We start from the raw sequence: 19,488 nt of genomic DNA, 5'->3' as shown, positions 1-19,488 counted from the left end.
GTTTAGGTTGGGAGGGAGCTTTAGAAATGAATTCTCTAGTTGCCTCCTCTGACGGTGTTTTGTTTCAGTTTGTGCAAAAGGCTTGGAGGTGATGATCTGAACTCATCTGAATGAAAGCAAACTGCAAGACATGCTCAGGAGCTCACCTTTCGTCCTCGAGCTCATCGTCAGAGGGGAGCAAGAGCAGAGTGCAGGTGTCAGGTCCCCTGCACTGGCTTTGGCTCTGTGGGTCTCCCGTTGGCCCATCCCACTCTCTGTGCTCCTGCTGCTTGAAACCTAACCCCATGGATCACACCACTGGGAATAATTGTTTCTTCTCTTGTTATAGATGCACGCTAGCTGACGGGCATGGATTCCTTTCATATTTTTGAAGGGTTCCATAAAATGCATTAAAATTCCCTTCGGTCTGCAAAACTGTGCATGAAGTTTTTCTGCAATTATGTGAGAACTGCTAAGGTGATGACCATCTGTGCAGTAATTCAGCCTTTTCAAAAGTATTAAATCGGGCATTCATCTCCTCTGAGTTTCAAAAGCAGCCTGTTTTCAAGAGAGAGATTTTTCTTCTGGTATTAAAAGGGTCATAGTTTATCCAAAGCAGAAAGTAAACACTTAATGTATTGCTGTTTATGTTCTTTTTATGTGTGTGTGCGAATATTTGTGTTGCTCTTCCTAATAGGAAGTCAAGAAAGTTGTTTGGGCATATAGGTTTCCTGTCAAATATACAAGACAAGTGATCATCAGAAAATAAGGCATAACAGAGTATAAAAATGAACAAGCAGTAAAATATTGGGTTTTTTTAGTCAGAAACCTTGCAGTGCATGAAAACGGTTTCACTGAATGTCCAAGTCCTTCTTTCTTTCCACTTGCCCATTTTTCTTTTTTTTTTTTTTGTTAGATTGATCTACAGTTACTCAGGTGAATGTACTGGAGGGAAGTTAGGGTCTGAGAAGTTCTAGAAGAAAGATTTCAGGGTTTATTTTATTTGACAATATGATGAGCTTCTGCAGTTGTTGTTGAAAGCAGTGAATAAGTCGGGATTCTCCAGTTGCCCATAGCTCTCTCAGCAACAGGATTGTTTCTGATCCCAGTGTGGGTTGCCAGTCCTGGAATGAGGGTGATGAAGCATAAAACACAGCCCACATCACCTCTGGCCTTTGCTGCCTTGTCCTGCAGTGGTAGGAGCCTGCACTGGGACAGAGCAAAATGCTCCTTTTCTGTCTGTACAAAGTTCTGTGACACTTGCAAGTCTCCAGAATAATTTTAAATTCAGATCCTCAAACGAAATGCAAATATTCCGCTGGCAGAAATCAATGCATGATGCCACTGAATTCTAGGAATCAAAAGATAATTTTGTTACCCATTTTGCAGTCTGGTTTCATTTCCCTGACTTCTGACATCTACATCTGTATCCTTTCTTGAGGTATGTGCACTAACATCTCTGACCTTCATAAAAAGTCATAGCTTTTCTAAACTTAGAAATTTAAAAATTAGGAAACTGAGTGAAGAAGTAGGCATTGTTTTTTGCTGTTGGTTTTTACTGTATTGTTAAAAATAAAGATGGAGTTTTAGAGCTGAGTTTTTAACACTGTTTGCTCATGGGCTGTAGGAAGTGGTGAAGTGGTTCCATATGATGATCAATTGTTTAGGTAGCTTGAATTTCAACAGCACTTAAAACTTGTACTCACATGATTGACACTAATGATTCTGAAAGAGACACTATATTCTGCTGAATGAGTAATTTGTTTTTTTAAAGAATTGCTTGAATATCTGTTTAAGCCGTAGATTGTAACAGTGGAGGTGACATTATGATGATACAGCCAATAAATACGATGGTTTCCTTTTTTTTAAAGTATCTAAAATATTTGCCAACCAAATCTGTCATGCTGGCTGTAAGAAAATGGATATTCTTGTGCCTGTAAAATTTTGTAAAGTCAAAGCTGTGGTTGTGGTCTAGCTGCCTCTAGTTTTAATGATCAAAGTTGTTAGTACCTTAAATACTGCAGTGGGATAAGCTTCAGTAAACAAGAGATCAGGATGTTATTGCTTATATCTTCCACAATGCATTTATGTAAGGTATTTCCTTCATTTCATGAACAGTTACTTCTTAATGAACCATTGGCCAGACCTGAGATCATTTGGAACTTGTGGGAGTTTAAGCAAGGGAGCACTGGCCGAGATGCTTGGCAACATTTTGGTCTTGGATATGTTACTCCTCTTTGGAACCAGATTAATCTAAATAACAGAGAGTGGTCATTACTGGGGAAACAGTTGCCTGTGGAGTAATATGAGGGAATAATATAGATTCCTCGAGATCTGCTTCCCATTCCTGATCCACGGGATACTTCCATGGCAGAAAACACCAGCACTGTGTGGTGGATTCCCATGGCATTTGTTCCCCCACCTGGTTCCTGGGCTCAGGTACCCAGGCAGGTGCCCACCCTCTGCAATCTCCAGATTCCTTTTTCTTTCCTTTTCCCTGGAGGCCCTCTGTGAGCCTGGTGTGGACCCCGTGATGGCAAAAACTGGATGTCCCTCTGTTCTCGTGGTTAATCTTGCGAGGCTGTAAAGCATCTGCTGCTGGCCAGGGCTTTCCACCCTGTAGGACTGGTAGGATTTTATGTTGCTGCAGAACGTTAACAGCAGAAATGTGCTGCCAGCATGAGGCAAAGGTAACTGAGGCTGTTAGAGGTTGTAGGGTAATGCAGAAGTGTTGGCCTGACCTGCTTTCTCAGCACAGCCTCCCAGAGCTTTCAGTGTAAGGATCAGCTCTCAGTGAAGGCACCTTTCAGGAGGTCTCTTCATCCTGTGGACACAAAAGAGGTAGAACAGGGGTGAAGGAGCACCTCAGCTTTTACCTCGTATTTTCTCAGCTTTGTCACTTTCAAACACAGCCCACAGGATTTCTGCTTCACCTCAGACCTGTGTTGCCCTTAATGATAATTCTGCAGGTCCACCAGGGAAAAGCTTGTGCCCTCTGGAGTTTCCCCCCATGTTTCACAAAGAGCAGATGGCACACTAAGAGCACAAGTGATTCTTTACACAGTTCCCTTGCTGTTCACTGTTCCCATAATTTAGTTAATGAAAGGAAAAAAGAGGGAGAAGTTACATAAGGCCCTTACTTGGGATTAAGAATGCTGAGTGCTTCTTTCTTAGACATAAACTGCAGGCTCTGCTTAAGCTGTGATGCATCAGAAAGCCAGATTTGATAAGATTACAGCAACTTCAAGCATCTGCTCCTGGTTGAAGTTTTTCAATTTCTGAGTAGTAATCTTTTGTTTAATGTTCTTCGTGTATTAAATCTCCTTAATTCCAGAAACCTTTAATCTGTGTACGTAATAAGACATTGCTGTGGAAGTGCCAAATGCTTTGTTTGCACATTTTTAAGTTTCAGGAATCTGTTAAAAATACCAGAATGCCCTTTGTAGAAGATTATTTAGATCATAGGCTCTATTGACTGGTGAAATTGTGTTTATCTTCACAATGAGAAAAAACAGGAGTTCTAAGGCAGAATAAAGAGAACCACTGAAAAGGAGTCTCCTTCCACTCCAATCTCATTTGTTGAAAGAAAATGTATATTAATTAAAAATTTAGACACTTCATTTCTGTTGCAAGGCTCCTTGCAAAAGACAAATTATTTTATACATCTAGTATGTGTTGGAAATGACAAATGAGATTAATATGCTTCTTAAATTACCATTACCAAGGGTCAATTAATAAGTGAACTAACCTTGTGAAAGTCATTTTGAAAGACTAGTTACAGATCTGTAATAGTCCCTGTCAAATTGCACAGAATTGAGAAAGTGAGAAAGCTGTCAAATAAATACGATACCTACTAATTGCATCCTGCATAAGGTAAATGAGCTTTTGTGGTTGTTGGTGGAAGGCACAAGAAATAAGTCTAAGAAATGTTACCATTAATATTATCCAATTTTGGAGCGAAATTTACTTGAGGGAACATGGATGCACAGAAACCTCCCTTGGTAACAGAAAAGTGAGGTTTCTTGGCAGTCAAAGAGTAGGAGATATGAAGGTCGAATGATCATTAGAGAAATATTTCTTAGGCTGTTATATAGGTTATTACCTTGGTAAATAGCGAATTTACCTGTTTTTTCATTCTTTGATGCACTTTTTATTTGGCCTCTGGATCTCTAGAGGTTAACTTACTTATATAAATTAAGGTTTTGTTATGACAAGAATTAAACCAACTCTATTTGCTATGTGATAGCAAAAAAGGACTGTGATTCCAACTTTCTCTCTATGGGAAGGACTTTAAAAAATACTCAGGTCCAAACCTGCAGGCCGACCAAGTGTTCTATTAGTCACTAATCTTATTTCCTGTGCTCAGGTTATAAAACTGCAACAGGTATAAAAGCAAGATCAAGGAAAAAAAGTTTGCCTTTTTCCAGGAAATATTGAAGATTTAAGACTCTTCCTTCAATAAAATCAACCACTTTTGGGTAAAAATTGGGTGTTCACAGCTGTTGGCAAATGCAAATATGTTTTTGCACCGCAGTTTTCAATCTGAGCCCCTTTCCAGGTTACTGGGTTTTGTCTGTTAAATCATCCAGCTACATCTCTTAATGAATAAATATTTGATACAAATATTAAATGCAGTGAAAAAAGCCAAAATTAGCTGCATGATGTGGATCTTGAAAAAGCAGCAAGTCAAACCATTATTTGTGCAGCAAACCCCAGGTTTGCTGTATGGCAGTAGTGGCTGTTTGTGCATCTGTTTTGTAACGGTATGAGTTTAATAAATCTGGTTATTTATAGATTTAAAATAGTAGTCATGGTGTTGGGTAGGATAAGCACACCAGCATGTGCTGCCATGAAGCTTTGAGCTGGAAATTACATATTCCAACCCTATAAATGTTTATAAGGGAGGTCAGAGTGTACCAGCAATGCCATGTGACTGAAAGGATCGGTCAGCACAGCTACTCAACACTGGGCTCAAAAGCTAAAGGCTGAAATGTGCTCAGTTGCAGACTTTGATGGGTGATTCTAAAAGATAAATGTGGTTCTGAAAAAGAACCTGTTCAGAGAAAAAGGTTAATAAAAAGAAAAGATGCTTCCATATATTTATTCAGTTCTGCTCTCTGTGATCTTCTGCTGAGTAAAGCAGAACATGAAGCAGAAAAATAAACTTAATGTCACTTTTCTTGTCTGTTGTTTCATTAGTGATAGAACATTTTTACAACATTGAAAATCCTGTACAGATCAAGATTTTTTTTTAGTGAACAACTTCATTTTTGTTAAACTCTTAGATGATATCATTTACCTGCTGTCAAACCCAGTTAAATGACATAGCTTGGTGCTGTCATATTCTACAACATGTCAGGATTTGATGAGCTATGAATGTTGTGTTTAGTAGTATACATTTTTAAAGGGTTTTTTTTCCAACATTCTACTGAACACTCAGTGAATCCTTCTCTGAATATCTTTTATTTCTGCAGGAAAACGTTCCTGTTATACAATTTTGATTCCTTGCTGAAGAGACAATCCATATTCATGCTTATTTTTTGACCTCTTAGTGAGAGATGAAGGTCTGATCACTTAACGTTTCTTACAAGCATATTTTTCTGTGGTTAAAACTTCCAATTTCTTTGAATTGTTTGGTATGAAGCTCATTTACCTCCTGATAAAAAGCAATTCTTTCTAAGTGGTGTCTGTAGTAAAATCAGGGCAGTTGAGTAAAGCCAGAGCAGGCACTCTGTCAGCTGCTCCATGTGGTGGTGTGTGAGAGCTGCTTGCAGAACACGGAGTGCCATCTATTGAACACTCGTGTGAGCCAGCAGCCCTGGCTTGGGAAGGAGGGGAGACACAACCACGTTAATAAAACATTTAACATCCAGAAAAATGATCAGCCCACTCCAGGTTTCACTGTGTTTCCTTTTGTTCCCATTTCCTTCTTTGACATAAAATGAAACAAACACAGAGGTTCTAAAATAATTCTTCTTGGCCTTCTTTAGGTTTGAGAAAAGATTTTGAGACCTTTCTGCCTTCCTAAGCAGACCTAATAATTTTAAGTTGGGGGTTTTTTTGCAGTTGATTTTTCTTTCCTTATAGAATCATAGAATCATTGTCCCTCACAATTGTGGGTTTAGGTGCCTTTCGTTATTCCCATGCCCAGGCATTTACTTGGTACCATAACAGCAAACTTTTAGTTCTACAAAGCAGCTCAATTAAAACCAGAATAGTTTGCTCTTTTTGAAAGGCTCCATGGGGTTGATGGATTGCTACTGATTTCAGCTCCAAAATCAGACTCTTGGGATCAATTGGACTGAGTTTCTCTGTGTGTTTTGCATTGAGCTAGCAAGTTGCTTAATAGTGATGGATTTATAAATAGGTTACTCCAAATAAAAGAAATTATCTTATGTCTGAACCAGCAATATATTGATGAGAAGTGATCTTGCCAAGCTGAAGGAGAAGAACACATTTTGGTGATGTAGCAGAACTGAGTGAGGAACTTTTATGCAATTTGCCACTAATTGTTTTATTGAACAGTAAAGTCCAACCATGATGTTTGCTGTGTCTGCCAGCTTAAAAATAAGAAGGTGACAGGAGAAATGGAATAGAGACAGGACTACACCTAGTCACAGACTAGAATTTGGTGAATAAATCTTGTTTTCCTCTTTTTAGACAGGAACTCGTGCAGCAACTTATACTCCATGGGACTATTGCAATTACACTGGCAGAAATAGTGACACTTCGAAGCTATAGTGAAATTCATTTAAAGCAAATCATACTGTGCTGTTAAAATAGCTCCCTATTGCTTTAAAAAAGTTCTGATTTTAGCACACAGGCCCATTATTTTTAGAAAAGATATGTTCTGGGATGTTAAATCCCTCAATTGACACAGGGGAGAGCACTCCTCAAGGGGAGTGTAATGGAGTAAATCCCACAGGACGATTTTCCATCACTTTGTGACTGCAATGCCACTTTGGGAATAAATACACCAAGGCTGAATAGTCTGGTCTGTGCGAGAAGTCACTGTGTTGCTTTGGAGCATCAGCTTCAGAAGTCTCTTCAAGGACTTCCTCTTCTAGGGCATTTTAAATTTTAAAAATTTGCTGCTCCCCAGTAGATTTCAGCAGCTCAAAATGATGCAAGATTTCTTCTCCTTTGGTATTTGTTTTTACTGTATGCTTAATTTTCCACTCTTGCCACAGCAAACCTCTTTGTTTGAAATTAGCTGCCTTTATATAATTGCTCTTACTTTGTACTAGGACATATTTTATTTCTATCATGCCTTTAGTTCACCCTGGTACTCTGTTAGTGATTATCTCTGTGGGTTCCAAAGATACCTTGCTTGGGTTTTTGAGTTACAGTTTTGCAATAGGATAACCAAATGTTCCAGCTGCACTCGCTGGGATGAGCTCTGGAATTTACAGCTTTTATGATCATCTGGTTTGTGGGTACATGAAAAAGGGTCTTGCTGATTGCTGTAGTCCAAAAAGGTTTTTTCTCATTTGCAATTTTTGGTGCAAAGAGCATCTAATGAATTTTGTGACTGACTATATCCAGGCTTTACTTTTTGCTGCAATAACTCTTTGACTTTCCAATTCTCCCTTTGCCAAATACATATTCCACATAGGATTTTTTTTTCCAGTTGATACAACTGATGCAGCTTGATGCAAGCAGTGAAAAAATAAGCATCTACAATGTAATCCTTGCAAAAAAAAATGTTTTGGTCGCATTTTTGGACTCAAAATCACATCTGTTAGTATTTATGAATAGCAAAATTGTTTGAAAAGGGTAAAAAAAGACAAAAGTTGACATTATGAGAGTTAGAATTCAGAAAATTGCTCAGATAAGGTTGTCATAATTCAGAGTTTAGGAGAAGCATGTGGGAGACAAAAAGAGAAGCCTTCTTTATCTCTAGAAACAAAATAGGTGTGGAAATGTGGCACAGATAAAGTCCTGAAAGTTCATGACAAATCAGTAAGTCAGAAGTGTGTAGATTTGGTTTGAGATCTGATTTTACAAAAGTGCAGCGCAGGAATTGCTGTTGTGTGTTGTAAAACATCTTGTGAGATCTCAGAATTAAGGGAAAGTGGTGGTGGAGCATAAAATTTACTGAGGAGGTGCCTTCCTAACATCTTAAATGCAGTAAATTACGGTTGACTGAGATATTTAAAAATAAATAAATAAATCCAGTGAGGCATACTAGAACTGCAAATTACACCTTAAAATTAATGGTTTTAGCAGGTAGTGTCATGAGAGCTGAAGACCAGTGAAGCATTTCAGAAAGTTCCTGGGTGAAATGTAAGCAAGGAAAATAAAAGAACATTAAATAAATTCTGTCTTTCTGTGTGTCACTACAGAGCAGATGCTTGTTGATCCTTCAGGAATTACATTAGAACTCTTTGACTACTCAGAAAAGACTTTTACCGTGTTAATTCACCTAATTTAAGACACATTGACTAAATTTTCCTTTATTCACAATTAGTGTAGAGAGACGATCCAACATGTTAACAGTGACAAAGACTCAGTTAAGAGAGACAGAAGAGGTAATTTGAAACAACATTTTAGTTTGGATAAGGTTGCCCTTGGAATATCTTTCCACTACATCTGTGTCTGTGAACTATTTTTCTACTATTATAATGTGGAAACTGTTCAGATACTTTCTTTTTTCTATGTATGAAATATAGATCTAACAGGAAAAAAACACTACACTGCTGGACTGAAACAGAGAAACTGCTCAGTGTGTGTGATCTGGGATGTGCTGATCTGTTTTGCTGCTCTTACCAGGTAGATCAGCTGTCTAAATTATAAAAATATCTGCCACAAACACTCTTTTGGAAAAAAACCCCACCTGGGCATAATGTGAAATTCAGTAAAGCTGGCTGTACACAAAATCAGCAAAAACTCCTTTAGTTTGGAATAACTGGGCAGGAAAAACAGTTTTGTTACCTCTGGTTCTTGAACATCATCACAGCTGCTGAGGGCATGGAGTGCAGGAGGGCAGGGGGAGCCAGGTGCTAATTCTGAATATTTCTGGGCTGCGTTTGATATATTTACCCACTGAAATGTCAAAATTCAACCTTTGTAATATAACAGCTTGCAACCTCTGCTGCTATTGAGGGAGCTTGATAAACTCACTTTTACTGATGAGTGTAAGCAAAGACACAGCAGGGAGCGAGTCATGGAGATGACTTCCCACACACCTTGTATCATCAGCACCAAAATGGGCCAGCTTTGGCTCAGCAAACAGGCAGCAAAGTGCCTAATGTTTACTGGGATCTGGGGAGGGATCTGGGGAGGAAGGAGAGGGATGCTCCATGGCAGGAACATGGTCAAACAGGCAGGTTCCGGCTGGTAATGTGGGTGCACTGATGAAAGGAGAGGCTGCCAGAGCTTGGAAGGGAGTTACGAGGAGATTTAGCAGCAGAATAAAAATAAGTAAATAAATAAAATCATAAATAAAGAAATGAGAAAGGGACTGTGTAGCTACAGAAAGAGAACACTTAACAGTTTATCATCACATCCTATGTGCTGGAAAAGGGGCATGGCAGACGCCTTGTACCACCATCCAACCCTTCACAGCAAAGACTCTCAGTGATGGGAGTTTTGCAGCTCTGAAATGTGAATGGGTTTCTAACACAGGGCCCTTAGGATTTGCAGCACAGTCATCTTGATCCTGTAAGCAGAGACAAATAAATCTCATCCAGTTCTTTTTTTCTGGCTTCTGGAGACCAACCTTCAAAAAGGTGAAGTTTGGAAATGCTGTAGAATTGCATCTTACATGACTGTGACAAATGTATAAGGTGTGGTGATATCACTTCAAATTTGGAAGAGCAGAGGAATTTTATTTACAGGAAAAGCAAATTTTTCAGGAACTCCACTAGGAAAAACTTGTCTCCAAAGTGTTTTCTTCATTGATACTTGATCCCAAGCACTCTTTGATGGGCTTTGAAGGAGTCCTGGCTGCAGCTGTCCACTGGAACACTGACAGGGTAAAGAGGATGAGCTGCCATCCCAGGAACACTGACAGGGCTGGAAACTCAGGCTGCAAGGCAGCAGTGACCTGCAAGCCCTCCAGTCCAGCCTGTAAAGTCTTCTGTACAAGTGCTCTTGTAATTGCTTCTTTTTTTACTTAAAAATAGGGAAACCTGGTCTGTTACATCTGTTCCACCCTGGTACCAGCCTGAGTGATCCTCGACTTCTAAGATCTTTTCCTACGCATTTGCAGGAACAGATATTTTAAGCAATAATAGCAAAGCCAAATAAATGTATGTGTGATATATGCCTGGCATTTGCACTGACCTTTATTTCTTATGCCTGAAGAAGTCACTTTTCCTGTCACTGATGCATTCGAGATCTTGCGTTTTAGTTCTTAGTCTGATTAACTATGGACTCTCTCTGACCCTGTTGCTTCTTGCAGCCTTCCATGAGATGAAATCTGTTAAACTCTTGCCACTTCCTCCACATTTGGAGTTATTTTTGAGCAGCCAGAATGGTGAGCAGCATCAAATAATGCCAGGAGACATTTAAAAGTGCAAAGCTATTTTTCAGTTTTGCTTTTGTAAGTGTCTTTGTTGTTTTTATGGTGCAGCATAGAGTCTAAAAATTCTGGCACAGCTTATGTATTAATCCTTTATTTCAGTCCTGCTTTGTCTCTTTTTGATTTCTTTACTATTTTTGTGGTGATTAAACTTGATTTCTTTGGTGAATCCTGATACCTTCTCTCTCTCCCCCATCCCTGCTCCCCTTTTGAGGGGAGCAATGTGTTCTCTTGTGATACAGGAAGATTTTAATTAGTATTTATATGATCATCCTTAATACTTTTGGTGTGTGTGAAGTACATGTGGCTCCTTGAAGAGCTGTGTTGCTCCACAGATTTGAGGGATGTTCTTCTCATTTGTTCACTGAGGTTATTTTTGGAGTGGGCATTCTCATTTCAACTCCCAGATAATACTTGACAGGATGGATGCTTCAGAAGTTATTTTAATTCAATTTTTGTAGGCATTTGAGAGAATCTTTGAGGCTTTCTGTTGTGAAGATGCATAAAATTATTTTCACTTGTGTTTTTGTGTTTTTACAGATGTAGAATAGTGTGTAATGGGGGGGGAGGGGGCAATGATATACTGAGAGGAAAACTGGGTTTTCAAAGATCTTTCAAAGGTGTTTTGATTTTAATAGGATATATTATCCAGTCTCATAAGGCACTTTGAAAAATCGTACTGTGCACATGTTGGTAGCTTAATAACCTTTGTAAATCTGATTTTACATCACTTGCTCAGCAAGAGATGGAATATCACTATCAGTCTTGTATGCAGAGATCAAAAACCAAGATTCAAGCTTGATTTAAATTTTGTCTGGGCTGTGGCTTTGGTGAAGTAATTTATTCTCTGTCTCCCACCCTTTGTCTATTTTATTTATGTGACTGATTCTCTTTTGAAACCCTCTGTGGCTGTTGGTTCCATCAGTTCTATCATAATTAATCAGGATGGTTCCAGTCTGAGCACCTCACACCTCCTTTGTGTCCATCTTAAACTGGGGATTTTGTGACTTTTGGAAGGTTTACAAACGCACCCAGAGGCTGTGGGGGAGCTCTGTGTGGGTGGCAGGGCCCTGCAGCATCTCCTGCCCAGCCACCCTCCCATCCCTGCTGCCCACAGCGGGGTTGGGCTTTCCTGCACCACAGAAGAGAGAATTTTGTGATCATGTCAGAGTCTTCCCTTCTCTGCTCCCAAGTCCTTTGATCCCTGTGACTTTTTGCATAGCTCACCATTAAAGCCAGTTTTCTCTCATGCAATCTGACTCTTCAGTGTTGTGTCCTAGACAGGGACATTTCACAGAGGGACTGGGCTTAAAGGGATACATCTGGGGCAAAAGTTGGGCTGAAGCTTTGGGAAGTTGCTGGTTACTAGTATTTGATAGTATATAAAACCTCAAATATTCTGTGAATATCACAAGGAATCTTTTCAAAGAATTTTTATTATGAATATTTAAACGTTAAAAATCAGAAGTCTTAAAATAATAGTCACAAGGACTCACAAGTATATCTTGTCTGCTCCAAACTGACATAAAACTTTCCTGAAAATATCAATTTCTGCTTGCTGACCAGCTTTGGTTTTATAACTTAAAAACTAACCTGAGGAATAGGTGGTAAAAAATATGAGCTTAAGTTATACATTTTGTGGTTTTATTTTTTCAGTTGACATATAAAAAGCTGCTACAAAATCCCAAATTGTTTATTTTATATTTTAATGAGGTGAAAACATCAAAATAATTTTTGGCATTGGGTTTAGTGTGCAGAAAAGTCAAGAGTTCATTTTGGTATAAGCTTTCTATGATTATATTTTTATTATTTTTTTTTCTGCAGTTTATGCCATCATTCTCTATAGTTTTGGGGTTTTTGTGCTCCTCCTCTGTGATTTTTTTTTCATGGGAAAGGGTCTATTTTATATTCAGAGCAGAGAAAAAAATTCAGACTTTAAGCTGTACAAGAAAACAGCACCTTTTTTAGCAATATTGTGATTCAGAGACACAGCTGGGGAAGAAAATGCATTTCCTGTGACACTAATGGTGGCACAGAATATACATTCAATTAGATAATTAACTCATAATTGCTTAATTTAGAGCTATGGAGCAGTTTAATATATTAAAACTAAAAAATATTAAATGTATAGCATTTTAGCTTCATTTTGCAGCAGTGAGCATATTCCACTGATGGCGTTTTCTAGGAATATTGTGGCTTTCCTGGATTGCCAGTGCCAGGTTTTCTAGTGGAAAAAGTGTCTGATGTTATCTCAAAGCAACAGGAGCTGCAGGTACAAGGAACCTTTGGAGCTGGGCTGTACTGACTGTAAACTGGCCAAGAAAATGTCCTTGTGCTTCCCTTCAAGGGAAGATGAACGTTAGAGAGACGTACTGCACAAAAAACTAATGTGGAAAATGTGCAGAAAGTTATTATTTAATTAAGGCTTTAAGAGGTTCTTGACTTGTGCTGGTTTTTTATTAAAGAAAAACCAGTTGAAATAACATGGGAATGTTGGTTTGACAGTCACATACAGATAAACCCCCTTGCTGACAGGTTCAGATGCAACTGTAGCTCTGGAAATGTAAATGGTTCTTTTTAGTCCAAACTGTATAACCTTGGCAGAATTTGCCATGTTACGCTTCACAAACTAAAATGTAATGTAGACCCTGACCTTTCAGTCTACTGATGTGACTAATTATTAAAGTATTAAGACCACTGCCTTAAAAGCCAGAGATAAAAGCACCTATTTCACTGTTTATAATATTAAATTCCTCCTTCTTTTCATAAAATTTCTATTAATGTGTCTACAAACCTTGGCATCTGAAGTGATCAAAGGAGATGAAGTGACTTACTGAAGAATTCATCCCCGTCACCTTGGAGAGATAGGAGTCTTGGGCTTTTTAAAAAAATGTTGTTTAATTTATGTACACAGTTAAGAGATATTTGTGCTAGGAAAACAGGAACTATGTATAACTGCAGTGTAATTCTAGGATTAAGATAGGCCAGAGCAGGCTTTTATTTTAGTGAGGTCCTTGCTGAAATTCTTCAGCTTTTTACCTGGTGCAGAGCTGCTGAACTGCTGTAGTTTGATGTGTCATTGCATATTTTTCCCACATTTTTGTAAAATACTTTACAGCTTAGGGTAAAGGAACATCTGCATTCAGGAAATTCTCTAATGCTCTATGTTTTCTTCCAGTAGTGTTTCTCCAACGGAAGATATTAGAGATAAAACATTTCTAATAAAGACAAGCACCCTTCTTAAAATAAAAGCAAAGATGCTGCTTTTTCACCTCTTATCTTCATGAGTAAGAAATGGAAGGAGGAGTAGAATGATCCCTGTAATCATTGGGGTGGTACTTTAAGCTTCCCAAAGTCCCTGTGCCGAACATGAACTGACAGGAAATGTTCAATATCTTTGTTTTCACACGCCAACAGTCCTTGGGTGGATGCAAGATAAAGCCTGTGGAAGATACTCCTGGAGTATTTACATGGCTAATTAATCCCTTTCCACCTTGGCTCTAACTCTGATTGCCAAGTTAAACCCTCTAATTGCAGGTAATGGTGCTGCTTTTTGCCATCATCTGTGCAGTTGTGCTGTGGTGATCGATACCCTGTCTTCTACTTGAGGTAGAGTTATTCTTACCTCTGAGAAGCAGAGTGTTTTTGTTTTGCATCCTCTCCCTCCATCTCTTAAGGAGCAATATAAAAATTGGCTCATGTTTTATTCATATTCTTAAATCAGGAAAATTTAATTGTAATTAGTTTCTCTTTGTCTGAATTATTGTCTTCTCTGGGTTGTGTTAGGTAATTGCATACAATTTTTCTACAACCTTTCACTATAAAGAAAATTTCTTCACTACTTTTTATGACCCAGAGGTGGCCAAATTTTCTTTTCTTACCAGGAAATTGCCTGTATGAAAGATCCATAAGTCCATTGCCTTTCCTTACTCTCAATCCACACTTCAAAATTGATGATAAATAAAACCAACAAGTATTTATTCTCAATAATTAATCTTATCAATAAATAAATCCAGCAGTGATTAGAATAACTGAGGTGGGGCAGGTGGTGGTGTAGCAGTCTCTTGGATGGTGCAGTGCTCCTGTGAAGCTGGGGATGAGGAACAAGTAGAAAAACCACCTGTTGAAACAAATGGAAAAATTCCATGAGAAGCATACCTAGGGGCAACAAATTGGAAATTAAAATTAGATGGCAGGTAATGACTAAATAGCCTGTCTTAGGCTTTGAAGATAATTAAGCACTAAAAGATATTCTAGATTTACTTATGAAATCCAAATTTATGATGTAATTTTGTGTGGGCCATTGGCTGGGTGGCTGCAAAGGGAAAATAGACATTTATATGCAGAGAAGGAAGGTGGCTCTCCAGAATCGTTTCACCAAAAGCAATAAATGAATGAAAACAACCCTTCTGTGAAGAGAAACCTCTGAAATTACTTGAAGTAATGCTAAGAACGAGACTGGTTATCTTTTCATGTGAATGTTATTGCTGACTGCAGTGTAGAAAGGATTCAAGACTATTTAAAATAAAGCAGAAAGCTTAAAATGAGCAACTTTGAATAAGCTTAACTTCTGATGAGATCATTATGTTTGGGGTGGTGAAAGATCTTGGCTTTGGATATGCTGAGGGAAATTGGATGGGAAGTCTAGAAACAATCCATTTTGAGAAGGGAAAGGGTTTAGCAGGAGTTTTCTAGAAAGGATGAAATCTATTACTGCCTGCAGTTTGGGGGTTTATATTGCTTTCCCCTATTCCATTGCTGTGCCTAATTTGATCAGTGTTTTTGAGCTATATCACAGGCAACAGCCAAAGTCTGCTTTGTATCTGATCATGGAGTTCTGTGCTGTGAGGTGTAAAATTTCTCCTAAAGCCTTGATTATCCTTTGTAGTTTGAATGTACACTTGTGTCAAAAATGAAATTGGGATTTAGCCTCAAGAGTTCCTGAAAATCACTGGTTAGATTATGGTGAACATAACTTCATCGTTATCATAGAATCATGGAATGGTTTGGGTTGGAAGGGACCATCTGCTTTATATCCCCATGAACAAAACTCCATAACTTTTAATTGGGAAAGCATCAGTTTTTCACTAAATAAATACTACAGAACTCTGCAGGTTGGTTTATTTTCAATCTGCCCTTATGCTGAGCACTTGTCCTTGGAGCTGCATTGTTATACTCAGGTAGGAACTTAGATCCTTTCTGAATGTACCATCACAATTTCTTGGTATCAAAAGAATTAATTCAGTATCTTTCATACATCAGTCAAGTTTTACATTTAAACCAGAAAGTCTTTCTTGCCTTCTGCACTGAAAGACTGAAATCTCACGGTTCTGTTGGTTAGGACAATCTAGTTTTCCACTTGGTTTTGTTTACAGGATGTTCAAAGTGCCAATATTGTCTTTTACTTGAATGCTTTTCTCACTTGCGTGTGTGGGGTTTTTGGAAATAACAATACACTTCTGTTGTTATTTTGTGAGCAGATTTTATGGACTTTTTTAAAATTTGTTGGTTTTTCATGGGGAAGCAAGATAAGATAACAGACATCTTTCACAAACTGGTCATATAAAGATAGGTGGTCGTAACTTCAGCGCTGCAGGCTTTTATTTTGAAAACATTGTAGAAGAATGGGTTTAAAAGGAGCTGGTGAGTTAATTCATAATGCTTAGGACAGGCTTGAAAACTATTGTACAAAGATTAATAAAATAAAGTCCTTGGTCATCTTAATAAAAATGAAGAAGAGATCATGTAACTGTTCCTACAGACCTGTCATGCCAAATTTTTTGGACAGTTGCTCTCAGATACCGTGGACTTGGCAAAGATAAAGTAACTCTATTTCAGTGGTTAATAAGAATCTCTTATTCTTTTCCTTCATCTGTGAAAGTCTGAGAAAAAAACCCCAAAAACTAGTGTTATATCAGCCTTTGTTTTAAATTACTTACAATTTTGATAAAGCAGCTGAAGTAGTTTTTTAAATTTAGCAAAGCCTTTGTTCTTTCCAATGAACAGCACAGTCACTTGATACTGAGAGATAGATTAAGAGCAAATTATCTTGAATTTGAAAATTATTTGCTGGAATTTCACAGAGAAATATTGTTCTTCTTGCACTTCCCAAAGCAATAATTATAGTTTTGATGAGTCAGTTTTTACTATGATGAAGTGTCCAGCTCTGGAGTGCTCAGCACAGGAAAAACGTGGATATGTGGCTCCAGAGGAGGCCGCAGAAATGAGCACAGGACTGGAAAACCTCTCCTGTAAGGACAAGCTGAGAGAGTTGGGGTGTTCAGCCCAGAGAAGAAAAGGCTCCAGGAAGACCTGAGAGCCCCTTTCAGTACCTTAAAGGGGATTATAAGAGGGTTGGGGACAAACTTTTAGCAGGGCCTGTTTGATAGGACAAAGAGTAATGGTTTTGAACTAAAAGAGAACAGATTTAGACTAGATATAAGGAAAAGAAAATTACAACAAGGGTGGTAAAACACTGTCATGTCTTGCCCAGAGAAGTGGTAGCTGCCCCATCCCTGGAAAGCCTCAAGGCAAGATTGGATGGGACTTGAAGCAACATGGTCCAGTGAAAGGTGTTGGAGTAGATGAACTTTAAAGGTCCCTTCCACGCCAAACTATTTTATGATCCGTTTTGTCAGCAGTTTCCAATTGTAGCTAAAACGGTGTCTGACTTTAATGCAGTTCAGGAATGGAACTGCTTTTCCCTTCCTAGTCCCCATCACATCCCAAGCCATCCAAGATTCCTGCATTGACTTTGGAGTTCAGAGCTGAACAAGCCTGGGAGCTGAAGGGGCAGTTTCCCCCAGAAAGATTAATCTGTGCCAAAGCTATGGGAATCATTCCAATCAGGATATTTGCCTGCCTTTAAACAGTTAAGCCATATAATAAAAAGTAAGGCTTGGGAAAGTCTTGCAAGAACAATTCCTAGACAAGTGAGGATAAGCAGTGAGTAGATGTTAAAATGGACTGTGGCACTATTTACAAAGAGTGCCTGTAAGTAGGAATCTTACTCATAACAAATGCTCCTACTCACACCCAACACACTGAATTTAAAAAGTGGAAGGTATTTATAAGCATAACAAAACACAGAGAGAGGTGATAATAAGCTATCCATTTTAATAAGGAATTAGGATTCTGACCTATTTCTTTCCCAGTAGGATTTATCACTAAGTTATAAATAACTTGCAGGTATAAGACAGGGCAATGAAGAATAAATTAACAGTATAAACAAAATACTCAGAGACTTCCAGCCCCTGCTGGCACCACTTTCTCAGGGAAAGACTGGGAGAGAGTGATATTAACGTCTGAGCTCAGGTTCATTTTCTGGCTGGCTTAACTCCATTAAAGAGTTGAGTCTGGGGATGGGGAGGGCAGGTGAGAATGATAGTGGTGTCTCAGACATGTTTATTTCTGTATTTTATTGATTTCTTGTGAGGGGAGAGAGCTGCAGGTATAGCACACTGTTGCAATCTAAATTGATTTCTCCCTTATTTAAGAAGTTTTGATGTGGTTTGCCCTGCTGACTCATTGGGACTTTGCACTGCACATGGTTTGGAGGGTTGAGATCTACAACAGGATTTTTCCCTCCAGTTTTTGGAAGTAAAGTCCTAAACAAACCTTCAGTTGCATATGTCGTCTTTGTGTTCTACAGGCGATGTGAGTGTGTGCTTGTTTGAGACTGCAGGTGTTCTTTCAGTCTTCCATATCTGATTAGAAAACCCAGAGAACTCTGAAAATGGCCTAACAAACACTTCATGCCATCACCATTGAGAAAACACCTAAATGTCTCCTTTTATTCCTGCTTTTTTTGTGTGTTTGTTTTGTTTTCTCTTTGTTTTTAAAAAGGCTTTTGGGTGAGCATTAATGTCAATTCTACCATGATAGTCCTGTAAGTGTCCACTGTGCTTGGTAAAAGTAAAGAATCAAATTCTAACCAAGTCTTCACATGATTTCTATCAAATTTGCAAGGGGTCTTGGTTTTTTTTGGTTTTTTTGGTTTTTTTTTAAGCTCTAGTCTATTCATTCTTTGGGCAATATGGCATTTTCAAGCTGCCAAGGGGTATCTCAGTTTGAATGTACGTCTGTCTCTCTCTTTTGCTTAGAGGAGAAATCTGCTCTGAGCCTGGTCCAAAGAATGGGCTGCAAGTGGTGTCTTTGGCAGGGTCTGGCTACAGCAACATTGATCAGAGCTATTTTCTTACTCTCTCCTCACTGTGACAGTGAACTCATGACTTTACTAACTCATGACTTTACTCCTTTTTCTGTTCACACAGCTGGAAGTCGAGGTCGTGGATATGAACGGGAAAGCCATTGACGGTCCAGTCCGCCTGGATATCTCAGTCATTGATCAAAACGACAACAGGCCGATGTTCAAAGAGGGCCCCTACGTTGGTCATGTCATGGAGGGATCTGCCACAGGTGAGTCCATGCCAGTCCCAGCTCAGTAAATAGTGCCTGAACAAATTCTCTTTTGATAAATGCGTTATCATCACATCGCAGGAGTTTTCTTGCTGATTTTGTGGCTCACTGAACAGAACGCTTTTAGGACAGCAGGTAATGATTTTTGCAAAACAGTCGAGACTCTGCACTGAAAAAAAAAAGAAAAAGGATAAAAAAAGAGAAATTATTTGGAAATAAGAGCTTTGATATAGGTTCATATTTTTTATTAATCTCTGGAATCACCAAATAGGATATGATTAAGATTCAAACCAAGTAACATGTACAATCTGTGCAGAGTGGGAATTTCACCTTTTTTTCTGTAAGTTTAGGTACTGGAAGGGTTATTTTTATTTGTTTATGTAACATAAGTCTAGTAAATAACACAAACAAATGGAAAACACATTATGAATAAATTAATATTGTAGGGTAGATTGAAATACTGAACAATGCTGATAAACAGATGTAAATGCAGACACAACAGTTGCAACAAAACAAAACCACGTTGATAGTTAAAGTTAGTAATGAAAATGTTCTGATTAAATATC

At 38.4% G+C, this 19,488-nt stretch overlaps 1 protein-coding gene across 2 annotated transcripts in view; it reads left to right on the top strand.

Annotated features, from left to right (window-relative positions):
• The window catches only part of CDH13 (cadherin 13), a 449,314-nt gene that overhangs the window by 241,799 nt on the left and 188,027 nt on the right, over positions 1 to 19,488 (top strand). For both annotated transcript variants that reach the window (XM_008638691.2, XM_017741000.1), the window contains exon 6: positions 18,778 to 18,922. In XM_008638691.2, the coding sequence (XP_008636913.1) occupies positions 18,778 to 18,922 (145 nt within the window). The remainder of the gene's footprint in view (positions 1 to 18,777; positions 18,923 to 19,488) is intronic.

The sequence above is a fragment of the Corvus brachyrhynchos genome, unplaced genomic scaffold (genome assembly GCF_000691975.1).
Source record: "Corvus brachyrhynchos isolate BGI_N302 unplaced genomic scaffold, ASM69197v1 scaffold26, whole genome shotgun sequence".
Taxonomy (NCBI): Eukaryota; Metazoa; Chordata; class Aves; order Passeriformes; family Corvidae; genus Corvus; species Corvus brachyrhynchos.
The sequence above is the reverse complement of the archived record's forward strand: the minus strand, read 5'-3'. Positions and strand labels throughout refer to the sequence as shown.